The sequence below is a fragment of the Falco punctatus genome (genome assembly GCF_963210335.1).
Source record: "Falco punctatus genome assembly, chromosome: Z".
In the NCBI taxonomy this organism is placed as follows: Eukaryota; Metazoa; Chordata; class Aves; order Falconiformes; family Falconidae; genus Falco; species Falco punctatus.
The window spans coordinates 35,058,245-35,071,436 of NC_137586.1; the positions used below are offsets into that span (position 1 = coordinate 35,058,245).

The 13,192-nt window shown below is 39.3% G+C and overlaps 1 protein-coding gene across 1 annotated transcript in view; it reads right to left on the reverse strand.

Annotated features, from left to right (window-relative positions):
- Window positions 1-13,192, reverse strand: part of FREM1 (FRAS1 related extracellular matrix 1) — a 116,724-nt gene that overhangs the window by 58,970 nt on the left and 44,562 nt on the right. Inside the window, exon 1 of the mRNA XM_080371888.1 lies at window positions 1-13,192. This exon is cut by the window's right edge and continues 44,562 nt beyond it. Within this exon, the coding sequence (XP_080228014.1) occupies window positions 1-231 (231 nt within the window). The 5' untranslated portion in view covers window positions 232-13,192.

Sequence of the window (13,192 nt, forward strand, 5' to 3'; positions counted from 1 at the left end):
CTGTGGAGTTAGTTTCCCAACCCTCTGTGTTATTGGCTCATTAATCACAACTTCTACTTTGCAGTCATCCTTCTCTCCGGGGATGGAAAACTTGAGGTCATCTTCGGACAGGAAGACAGACTGTCCCTTCATCACTTTCACCCCAAGGTTGACACTAATAAAGGAGGAGCATACAACTCTTCGTACAACAAACAGCAGTAGAAACAACCAGCTTTTCTCAAAGGGCTTCATATTACAAGGGGGTGCCAGCTCTTCTCCACCAGTGAAAATCTTCTTAACATAAGAAGTCTTCTTTTTCTCTGCCAGCAGATTTTCACCGTATAATGAAGGACCAAAATGTTAGTCACAGGTAACAATGTACCACATGTTTTCTATTAAGATGCACTCCTTGACAGAAATTTGGACAGGGTCCTCTCAAAATATCCTTGGGTTTATATAAAATTCATTGGTCAAGCCTGACAAAATGACGAATGTGTTCCCAGAGTACTTTTAGGGTTTGTTAATCCTGAAAATAAAGAAAGAAAATTGAGACAAGGCATTGATCAACCTGGGGGGTGGGGGTGGGGGGGATAACCACACAAAAACCTGCCTGTTTTTACAATTGCAGTTCATTTCAAGCAGCAGCTTTTCACCTTTGAATACTATGAAGTGCACAGATGCTCAGAAAATTAGCTCTGGACCAATGAGACTTCTCTCTCAGTGCATCAGCTCTCAATGTGGATTCCAGGCAACTTTGATCTGTGTGCATATACAAACACTTGCTCTGTAGGATCCATTGCTACTGGCCTTTTTTACTTCTGGACAGAGTAGATATCAATAAAAGGGCATATATGAGCACCCAAGTAATTTGAAAGTGCAGGGGTAGGCATTCATATAGATTAAATATACCTGGAAGGAGGATAAAGGTAGAGTGGCTTTTTGTTAAATCTGTTTTTTTGCCATTTCCCTCACATTGAATGGGGGGTGGGGGGTGGGGGAAGGGGGTGGAAAGTCAACCTTTAGTTGAAAACACTTTGCCAATGCCTCTCTACTCTTCCTGCTGTAGTAACTATGCCAGGATGTCATCATAGAAACATGATATGTCATGACAAAGCTGATTTTTTTCTTTTTCACAGAAAGAAAGTAGTCATTCTGAGGCAAATTTAGTGGAAATAAGGAACAAAAGATAATATGGAGAAAAGAAAAACTACACAAGTTCCTCATGCTTCCAGTTACGGTTAATCTTCATCTTTCATGGTTATAAACTAGTAAGAAAAACATAGTTCTTCGATGTTGAACAAGAACTACTGAAATCCTTATAAAACCCTAATTTCTATAACCCTCCAAAGTAACTAAATTTATGGCCCAAAGAATAGGCAATGACATTAATGTAATTAAATTTGATAAGTTCATAACAATTTCAGGCTAGTAAAGCATCAGCATTCCTTCAGTTTCCTCTAAATTTTTAGTGTCCTGACTACTTGTTTGCACAAGTCTAATTTAACCACAACCCTACCACCAACCATGAGCTTTCCTGAAAATTAATAAAAACCCAAATCCATGTATCTCTTTATTTTCTTCATTATTGTTAACAAGTAAGTAAATCTTCACTCTGCTGTTTCTGGCAGATTGACCTTCTGAACAGCTTACCATCGTATGCACCTATTCACCTAGTTTTATGTTTCACTGAAAAACCATAAGCAGTTAAGAATTTATTTTAAATTATTTACTTCCCAAAGTAACACAAGACAGGTTCACTCACTTAAGCTGAGATTGAAGATTGAAGACATTGGGACTAACATTGATCAAAGTTAGATGTATGCTGATTATGTAGTCTGGTCCGCAAATCTTAACTACATTTTTCTAGACTTTTATCTTTCCATTTTAGTCTGAAATTATGCAGCCAGATCAGTCTAATCTAAAGCTGAGAGAAAATGCAGAATTCAAGACAGACGAAAGGGAATTAAATCCACGCTCAAGTTTTTTTAACATGTTCCAGAAACAAATCAAAATCTCAATTAATTTTAAAAAAGTTTACTTAGATAGCTTTTACTAAAATCCAGATATGTAAATGTGCGCAAAGTACTTACTAATTTTTGTTTCTTTCTAAGTGGGATGGGTAGGCATAGCACTTAAATGCAATAAGCGCATCTGAGACAGCACTCCAGTTCCTAAAACCCACACAGTTTTGAAACATTGTCCACAGTTTTATAAAGCACAACTTTGAAAGAGGGTGAGGAAAACATATCAGCCTCCAAATAAGAAAGTATGGTTTGCAGCCAGTATACCCTTTTAACCTGAATATCTGACTGGCATTTATCACGTAGTGCATGGATTGTTAGCGTTTATCAGCTACCACCTTTCATTCCTTAAAACACCAGCTGCAAAGCATGGAGAGATGTTCTGAGTGTAAACCTCTATTGCTGTGCCCTATTCCTACTTCCTACGTCAAACCAAGTGAAGGTAGGGCTCAGGAAAGTGAAATAACTTCCTTGGCATATGTCTCAAGAAGATGCTCTGCCTAATGTCTCCTCTGACTTCAGGCATCCCAGGATCCTTGGCCAGCGGGAAGCTCCTGGCACAGGGAGTGCAATAGATTTTAAATCCTTTAACTCCAGCCTCTGATGAAGAAGCAATGCATGAGTGAGCCTCAGACAGTTTCAGAGAAGACCCAGTTTCTTAAACCATAGAGGGGCTCAGATAAGAAGAAAATCATTAGGAATTTTATGCTCCAACTTGGACCTGGCAAAGTGTCAAGAGGCAGTTAATAATTCTGAAGCATAGACCCAGTGGTTCACACCTCACAATAATGCTAGTAACTTCATGCTCCATGGTACCAGACCAGGGCACTGATTTACTGTGCAAAATGCCTTTATTCCCAGGGCACTGGGTACCTTATGAGAAAAGCTAAAATTACAGCCTGGGGAGTTTTTGCTTTCTTCTCTCCCACCCAAATAGCTACCACAAAAACACGTTATAGCTCAGAGACAACCTAATCACTGGTTCAGAAATAGCACTGGTCAGGAGTATACTGTTCTCTTTACACCTTACGTTAGGTGCTTACAAGAAGGGAAAGCCAGCTGTGTCTCTCCAGTAGTCACTGATGGAGTCATTCACGAAGAGGTGTCTGCACCTCAGCTCTGATGAAGCCCAGGTCAACCTGTTTCTGGTGCCTGCTCCATAAACCCCAGCACCGGATGCAGGTATAAACCTCAGGCACAGGTGGTGGTGCCTCTGCTGCTTCTTCTTACCCTGCATCTTACCCAGCTGCAGGGCTGTCTCCATCTGTGGCCAAGTGAAGATCTTGAGAAGTATAAACTCACTTTCTCAATCACTTATCCAATGATACTGAAGTGAAATGACAAGAGATCCTTTCAGCACATAATGGTAATAAAATCAGAAAGTTTTGGACTGAATGCCATGAGACCAATATTCTCCCCTCTCTGTGAAGAAGGCCATTGCTTCAGCAGTCACCCGTGTGCTACACAGTACTTAATACTGATCTACAGTGACAGTACACTGCTCTCTGGCAGCTTTACAACTGCTGCTGATGCCATTGACATGTTTTGTGGCTGCCTGGGACTTCCTTAGTCTCCTTACTTCTCTGCCCTTAATATCACAGCTGAGCCCGATTCATCCCTGCAATCCCTTGGCATGTCACCTGTGTATCCAGAATGAATAAATGACCAAGGCTCTATTTAATTCCAAATGCACCACAATGTTTCAGATATACTTAGAGGATTAATGACATAATAGTGTTCATCAGGAGAATCACTATTTTTAAAATAAGCTGTTTCCTCACTGACTTTCTAAGGGTCTGTCTATATGGTGAAACATCTCCAGGAGCACTCTGTGCCTACAAGCTCACAGAAGGCTACCAGCTTCAGTCTCAGAAGTAAAACAGCCTTGTCAGTTCAGTGATACATCATATATCAGTTGTTACCCCTCAGTGGGGATGGAGCACATGGTACATCCAAGAGGCTGAGAAAGCAGGGTCTGTTCAGCCTGAAGAGATGGCTTTATCGCTGGTTTTAGACATCTAACAGAAGAGTGCTGAGAACCTGGAGGTGCACAGGGAAGGGACAAGATGCAACCCACAAAATGCATAACAAGGGAAATTCACATTAGATATTTGAAAAAGAAAAGCCACAGTGAGCAGAGTTGGTGGAATGGCTTTCCCAGGGGAGCTGTGGAGTCCTCACCCTCAAAGATATTTTTTAAAAAAATTATCAAGGGCTGAGTAGCCTTATGTGATTTTGAAGCTGGACTTGCATAAAAGCTGGCTATGCTGAGATCAAGGAGTGGGAGCAGTTGCCTGCAGAGGTCTTTTACACCCTAAATCATGTGATGACTCTAACGTGAAATGACAGAACTCTCTGGCTCCCAGGACCCAAGTTAACTACCTGGTATATTTTTGCAAAACACTGCATTGTACCCTGCAAAGTGTCCAGTAATTCCCATGAAATCCAATACAAAACCATACTGGTATAAAAAATGTGGCAACAAAGAAAGAGACCTCCTTCTCATAATTAGAGGTAGACTGGCCAAGCTGACACTAGGATTTGGGAGCTTGGAAAAGGAGTCTTGAAGACATGTCCAAGGCATTGTGCAAGGGACCCTTGCAACTTTGAGGAGCATTTTGTCTGCTGGCAGACCCCTGCCCCACTCTGCAGATGAAACCGGGGACAAGGCAGAGGGGAGAAGGGGCCTCTGAAGAGCTGGTGGATGTGGCTCTGTAGAGTTAACAGAGGGATAAATCAGACTGGGGACAATGTAGGGGAGGGTTACAGAGAACTTCAGATGTGGTTTTTTAAAAATTTCTTCCAAATGCCAGAAAAACTAGTTTTCCCTCCAGGCTGCTGGTGCACATGTGAGAAATGATGCAATGGCTAATTACAAACATCACCATTCTCACCAAATACAACTGGTTTTCAAGATTGCCAAAAGAAAAGAAAAAAAAAATAATGAAAGAAACACTGCAGAAAAGGAACTAAAAAAACTGCTGTAGAGTTATCATCACAAAATATCTGTCAAAACTTCCCAATTTGTCAAGTGGTCATTCGCTTCAGGAACCTGGAGAACTGTATGAAGTCCCTAAGAGCATCTGAGAGTTCTCGAAAGCTAGGTGTCCTTCCAACAGCAGACTCTGGAGAAAACTGCATATCTGTGTATGTATCTGTGCAGGACCCATCCAGAGGTATATGTAGAAATGCACAGTTGTGTGTCTCTGGATTTGTGTTAAGTAGATCTGTTATTTTAGATAATTTTTGGGAGAAAAAATAATTGTCATTACAACTCCTGCATGAATAAAGTTTACTTCAAAGAATGCAAATATTAATCATTGGTGGGAAGATTTCCGGCACTTCTTATTTATTTAGAAGTTATAAGTGTACAGATTCCTGAGTGATTCTGAGGAGGGATAATGTGATGTAAATAAAGACTAATCCCAATTATTTAGATAGCTATCTACTGGTGCAAAACAGCTGAAAATAAGATCAGAAACAGCACCAGTAACTCTCATTTGCAATACCTAAAACCTGATTAAAAAATCTATAATCACAGTGACTTTGAGCCAAGTCTCAATGACACCCAAAGTCTTCAACGGATTTGGTTGAGAATTTAAGAGTTTCTCTGTACCTGACAAAATCTCTGGTTGCCTGGGAGATTTCACAGAACGATTGGATCCAAAATCGCCCTCTTCTTTTGCAAAGCTTGAAGGGGATTATAGAGGATGATTGTTGTTGGCTGGGAGCTGGACTGATTGTTTTAATGAACACCAGAAAAAGTTTACAAGAAACAGAAAGAACAGAGGATTCTTTTTTTTGGAGGATGGGATTAAAGAAAACAAATAGCAGCCTTGCGTGATTTCTAGGAAACATACAAGACACAGAAAGAACATAGGATTCTTTTTTTGGAGGATGGGATTAAAGAAAACAAATAGCAGCCTTGCATGATTTCTAGGAAACGGGACAAATATTATTACAGCAATTAAAACTTAGCCCCGGGCAATGAAAGTATCCTGAGCTTTTAAATTAGGGGGTTGTCGCTTCAGAATGTGCAATTAACACATGCATCCCTTGGACTGTTTACTATTTAATGTTTTTGTTCCATGCACTAGAAACAAGGATTATAGGTCACATAGAAACTAGGTATTCAGCAAGGTATTTGTTGAGTTAAGGAGCGGTAGATAACAGTTTCCTTCTTTGTTTTCCTTTCTCAGCTTTGGTCTGTGTACAGAAGTCCTGTACACCTTTTAGCAAAGTAAGGAAACAAGAAGTGTTTCATTACATGGTCAGTGAATAGACCTTTCTTCATCAAGGAAAAGAGATGAAGGATGTGAAGCACATCAGATGTATCCAGGTTATTAACATTTCTTTTTTTCTTTTGTTTCTTTATTGTATTAAAGCAGAATACTGTAAGGTAGAAAAACATTGGTTTTGTTCATTTTACCCTCTTTCACATTACAGCTATTTTAACAGTGATTGTCAGATTAAGACCCAATACAGTTTCAATTTACAGAGATAATTTCTGACTTCAGTTTTCATTCTCAGCATAATATTGTCACTGTTGCACACTAAATTGTGATCCATCCAAGCTTAGGATATTAAGTAGTGGAATCTGAGTGTAGAACTATCCCGTACGCTGACAAGCCAACATAAGACTGAAAACATATTTGACATTAGGCAAAGGTAGACAAGTAGCAGAGGAGAAAAATCTGAATATAACACCATAAACATTATTGCACTATTAATATCAAGTATTACAGCTTAATGCAAGGCTGAAAAATGAATTATTCTTTTCCACAGGACTACTCAGTATCCCTCCCTGAACCCCTTTATTTTCCAGTCTTTATGAGTCCCCCTTCTGCATCAGCCAGAAGTTGTAAGGCCAGAGGGGTTTCTGTCTAAGGAGCAGTGCTCAGCTCTTTGCCATTAAACAGGGCTAAATTGTAAGGGGACAGGTGGTGGGGCTTTAGACAGTGATGGACAAGAAAATAAAGAGAGAAAGCAACACTGAGAGGAGCACATTCAATCAATCAATCTCAGGGATTCTTAACAGCTTATCCTTCAACCACTACACAACATACATTTGAAAAGGTAGAGAAGGTCAGAGTCCCAGACTGAGTCTAACAAAAAAAGAGCTATTGATTGTGGTGGCCCCCTTAAAGACTATCTTGAGGACAATGCATTGTTCCCTTTCAAGTGTTAAATAGATCTGATTATATTGTTAAAAGTACTTTACATTTTGAGATAGAGATCGAGATCTTATTGTTAACAGATGCCTATAGTACTGAAGACAACCGCAAAAGCAAATAAAATTAAGTCTTGGCTTTTGTTTTAATAAAGGTGAGAGACTAACAGCTAAATTACATTTTCTGAACAGGTAAATACTTTCTCCTCAAGGGACCAGTGAAAAAGCCTTTGCCCTCTACTCTTTTAAGCCCAGAAAACTGTCTCACATAACAGAAGTTGAGAATATAGAGATGAAGTGATTTTTTTTTTCTCTTAGTTGCCCCTTATGTGTTTTTAAGATCATTATGCAACTAAGAGCTGTCACCTGTTCTCCACCACACATGAACACTGAACTGGAACAGAGTGCAATGCAGAAATTACTCTGAAAAGGAAATAATTCCATCTTTTTGACAGCTGTCTGAGGAAGTCCATAAAACACTGCAGCTACCAGTGAGGTTGTTCCACTGATGCTATCCATAGATTACGTCCTGCGCATGACCCTCATCCTCCTGGGTCTCAGTGCTCACTGATTTCCCATCTTTCCTTTGAGAATGTAAAGCTATAGGGTATAGCTGTTTGCAGGGAAGGTCAAACCAGCCTAGGAGAAACACAGACTGAACCAACCTCTTTGCCATTTCCAGGACTAATTAAATTTTCAGAAGGTTTAAATATTTCCACTTCAAATTTTCTTTTGATGATTCAAATACAGAAAAAGATTTGGGGGTTTGGCGATCAAAGGGAGCAGGCTACTTCTCAGTGTAAATGTTAACACAAACCACTGTGGTTTTTTACTGGTTTAATTGGTTTATAATATCATACTGGTACTCTTCTAAGGGCATGACACGATTGCAAAGATCAGGAACTCATTTAGTCCTTCTTTTCTGCTTTTTCTGTATAAGAAGGGAGAGAGGGTTCCTGGAGATTCCCACTAATGGGGTGAGGAGGAATATAAACTAGGGGGAAACCACTGAAACCAGTAAAATAAAAGCACTAGTTAGCCATCCTTTTTATTTCTTGTTTAATCATATGCACTGCAGAGAGGGAATAAAACCTACTGATCTTAAAAGAAGAACAGTCTATAACAATGTGTGGGTAGTAGGATGCTTCCTTTAATCCACCCAGAGAATGACTCAAAAATAAAAATGAAAACTACCCCTAATGATGGAAAATGTGTGTGAGTAAAAGGAGTGTAGTGGATAGAGTAAACATCCCAAGACCATTGACTTTGAAAAGACATTTCATTTCAGCACTTACCTAGCAATGAATAGAAAAGAAACTAGTGAAACCCAGCAAACAGCCTAGGATTAGGCAGTGACCTTTGTGCTTGTGTTACAAGGACAAAATTGTTAGCTTCACCTTGACCCATAACTTTGGTGAACGAAGACAGAAATTACAGCATTACATTCAGTACCTAATGTGACAACACAAGGCTTCCAGCTCTGGAGCCCCAGGCTTTTTCATGACCTTTGCAAGCTATGGTCAGATGTCATGCACAAGGTGCTAGATGAGCTTGACTTACATCAGAGCAGCTCTACCAGAGAGTGAATAGATCTCTGACCCATAGGTGTAAGGGTGTCAAAACCCGTAGGAAAGGAGCAGGAATAGCCTCCTGCATAAGGAATAACAAGGTGAGGAAGCAGACACAAGGAATCTGTGACTATCGGTCCAACAATGGCATTGTTTCATTACACCATGAACAGCAAGGTCTGATACTTCAGTGAAACAATCATCAGACAGTGGTGGTAAAATGCAGTACCAATGACATATTGCACATCTCCATAGTGTTATGCAGTATGCACGTACTCAGTAAGTTGAATGAGATAACACCCAACCCTGCTCTACATGGAAGTAGAGAACAATGAAATGGCAGTGGACTTCCACCTCTGGCAGACTCCCTCTTACAAGTAGAAACTACCTGAAGCACAGCATCTGATTTTGGTGTTTTTAGAATAATTTCTTTATGCACTACCATTGTTTGGCTGGTTAACTGAGCAGGGGGGAGAGGCTGAGCTTTGAGTTGATGAGCCTTGAGGGTAATGGCAAAAGTTCTGAATTTTCAAGAAGGAAGACTTAGCAAATTGTTCTTCACAAAAACAAGCTCAGTGGCAGGTGTTCTGCATCTTGCAGCGCTAAATAAAAGAAGACTTTCAATCTGCTGCACATGCTACATGGAGGATTTTTTTGAATGCTTAAATTTTAACAGCTGGTAGATGGTAAGGTTTAAACTTTCCCACAAACACACTGGCTTGGTTCATTGCGTCTCAGATATGTGAAACTTAGATGCTAATTTGAGCTTTTTGCCAGGATTACTGCTATATTCTGGGAGAAAAAACTATGCCTCCAAAGAGCAATTCCTTCCTGTTTATATAGCTGTCTAAGGGAAAGAAGATAGATTTAGCCCAGACAAAAATTTAGGTTTCCAAAGGTATGTGAGGGGACTCCACTGGGAATTTGATGTTCCCTACATACAAATCAAACTGATCTGAGGTCCTTCTGTGAAATCCGTAAGTTACTTAGATGTGCTATGGTTGTCTTCAAATGATGTTTGATAAACAAGTAGTATGCACTAGATCAGTTATACATCTCACCAAAATTAATCTAGAGCCACTAAAAAGCACCCTGAAACCAAGTTCCTCTTTTGTTAACAATTTCCATTGATAAATATATATCTTTAGGCATTCAGGATGCCTGCACAGTGCAGCTGCAACCTGTCAGCTCATGTAGTCACATCATGGTTTTAGACAACATTTGTCAGAAAATCAAACACAATCCAGGTACGGTTAGCTATTAGTGTTCTTTGAAATACTATTGTAGGCTTCACAATGGTAGCAACTACAGATGGAAATAGCACATTTCATTAGGCAGTGTTTAACAACTTCCCAGATGTAGTCTATTCGGGTTTATTTACTCAACTGCACAAAAGGCAGCTGAATCATCCTGAGGATCTCCTGTTGCAAGTCGATAGGATGAAGTTGTGCAGGGACACCCTAGCTACAGTAATTCTAGCCCACGCAGCCGTTAGTGTGGAATAAATAAATCTTGGTCTACAACTGACTGCCACAGAATCTCAAAAAATGAAAGAAGCAAAGTTTTGATGACAAATGACCTGCTCAGTTTCTCTTTATGCTCAACAGGTAGAGTCAAGTGAATTGTACTTTTAATGTATCATTATTTGGCTAACGTGCTATTTTACCATGATGTTTTTACTACACATACTGTTGTTGTTGCCTAAATTCACCGTTAGATTGATGAAGTCAGAAATAATTTCTTTTCCCCATGAATAAGTTAATTCCTGTTGTACTGTAACTAATACTATAATAGACATGTATTATCAAGACCACTTGTACTGTAACTAATATTATCATAGACTAATAATACCAAGACTACTACAAGGACTGCAGAAAATTAGAGGAATGAATAGGCAGAAGGTACTTTCATTTAACAACTCAAGTCATTCTCCAGGGACTTGTTTAATCCATTGTTCTTCTACTCGCCTAATTCTTCTTAGAGCAGGGATCCACGCTGGAAAAAAATTTCAAAATCTAAAGGTGCCCAATCCAGACCACCTTAGTCTCTAGGTCAAAACGATCTGCATGCAGTCATGTTGCATGCAAAATAAACCCTAGGGAAGAATCATGAAGAAAATGCTGGCAGGCCCACAGCAGTAACACCTGAGTTAAGAGAAAAGAGATGGGACAATTTCTGCAGGTGTGTGTGCTCTTATACGGTGAAAGCAACTGGTGATTTACAGTGCCAATGTCTCCCACAGATACCTTGGACACATGTCAACAGCAGAGATGCATTTCTCTTAGTGTGCAGTCCTAAGTTAGCTGAGATAATGACCTAGCAGAATTCTCTAACTAGCAAAAATGTAACTTAAAAAATTCCCTTTTAGTAACTGTTTCAAGAAACGTTTTTTCCTGTTTCTACAGATTTTGTTGAAGTGTCTCAGCACAACACAGAGGGACAGCAACTAATCCTACAAGGTGACGTTATAAGAGTTTGGAGCTAGATAAATGCATAGCAATCAACAGGAAATATAAAAACTGTGCAAGCATGCATGTGTGTGTTCAGAAACACACATAAACATTTACACATGCATATGACCAATGAACGTCTGTCTGACTCAGATGAATGAAGTCAGCTGTCTGAATGTACATGACATGAAAACTCTCACAGATCCCTACTGCAAAATAAAAGTCTACAATTTTACAAAATGCATTTAAAAAAAAAGTTCTTCTAGCTGAATGAAATATATCCTTTAGAAAGACTTACTAATATTGAAAATTTTCATTATGTCTTCCAGTGCTTTTTATCACATTTGTCTCTCCCAGTGTGTCTTAGGAAAAAGACAATTTTAAGAAAAGAAATCTTGCTTAGTGCTTCTAAACCTTTATTAAAAAAAAAAAAAAAAAAAAACAAAAAAAAGAAAAAAAAAGAAAAAACGCACAAAGTTTTATTAAAGCTGGTGGAAGAAAGTCAGCATAGTTGAGAAATCTGTATCAACTTGAACATTAGGATACACTAAGTTTCTTTGAATCCTTAACTTCCAAGTTAAATTCTTCTAAAATACTGGCAAGAACCAGTGCCTCTTTTCCCCCAAAGTTAGAATTGAGCTTTCATTCATCCTGAGTACAAAAATTACTGTCTGACTGCTTTGCTGCAACATTCAGCAGAAAACTGGATGTTTGAAGCTGTTAAATATTATTACAACCACAAACACAACAACATTCAGTGTATACAACAAACTTGAAGCAGATACTTACAGGTAGCAGTGTTTCTCCAGGAGTCTGAACACGAGATCATACTAGAATAAAAGAAATAATGAATGTCACTGACCCAGTAATCTCTGGTTTAAAAGACTGGCAGAGAGAGAAATCCAATGAGTGGGCGACAGAAAGAAAGACAGAGAGGGGGAGGGGATAAAGAGATAGATGAAATTCCAGTCTTTCTGGTCAGCTTGGCTGTGGTTCTCTCCCTACTAAAAATCCACAATAAACACTCTTTGCTTGCAGGACTGCTCCTGACTGCAGAGACCCAGCGTGCAAACACTTTCGGGCTCCCTACGATAAGGGCATTCTGAGATGCCTTGGAGTGTTTACACTCAGCAATGTTTCTCTGGCAGCCAGCCCCAGGTCTTCCTTTCCCCTTCTGCTAGTTAAGTCTGTTGAAACTAAAAACTGAGCTTCTGTTAATAAGGTTTGCTCATTTTTCTTCCCCACTTCTGCTAGTTTATTTAATTCAACACACACACACATATACACTCATTTATGTATTAAAGATTCATAGACAAAGAGGTGACCTAATCTTTTCAGATCATTTTTACCCCCACAAGAAGGCAGAGTCTTTATTGAAATACAGACATGACTAATTTGCCTCGTAAGTAATGGCAAAACAGGTTTGATCTTATTTCAGGGTGGCTGATGAAATTAAAACTAAGTATATTATCAATTTAATAGAAACGCATATTGCCTACTTATAAATGTGATACTTTTTAAAAGCTGAAATTCTCAGTTAACCACTGTTTAAAATCTTGTTGCATGTTAAAGTATCCAAATTAACATATATTCATTTTACTGACTAATTGCAGTTGCAACCAAGGAAAATCCAGTATTCAAACATTTTTTTTTCCTCCATTCAAAAGAGCAGGAAAGCAGAAGCGCACAGGCCAAATCTCACCAATTATTTAATACCTCATAGAATTCAAGACAGGTCTCCAGCTTTCTGTCACAAGATTCACATAGATTTGCAGGTTTGACTAAGTGATGGAAGTCTAAGGAAAATTTGCTATACACAGTGTCTCGTTGGTGCATCCAGAGGAGTAAACTTGACAGCCCACATTTTCAGAGCACAGAGGCTGTATTGCAAAGTCACCATGCAGGGACAGAATTACCTGGGACAGACCACCCTACGCCTGTCTCGGTACGGTGACTAAAAGCACTTCCAAGCATAGAGGGCAAACAGATTTTCAGCCCAGCCAC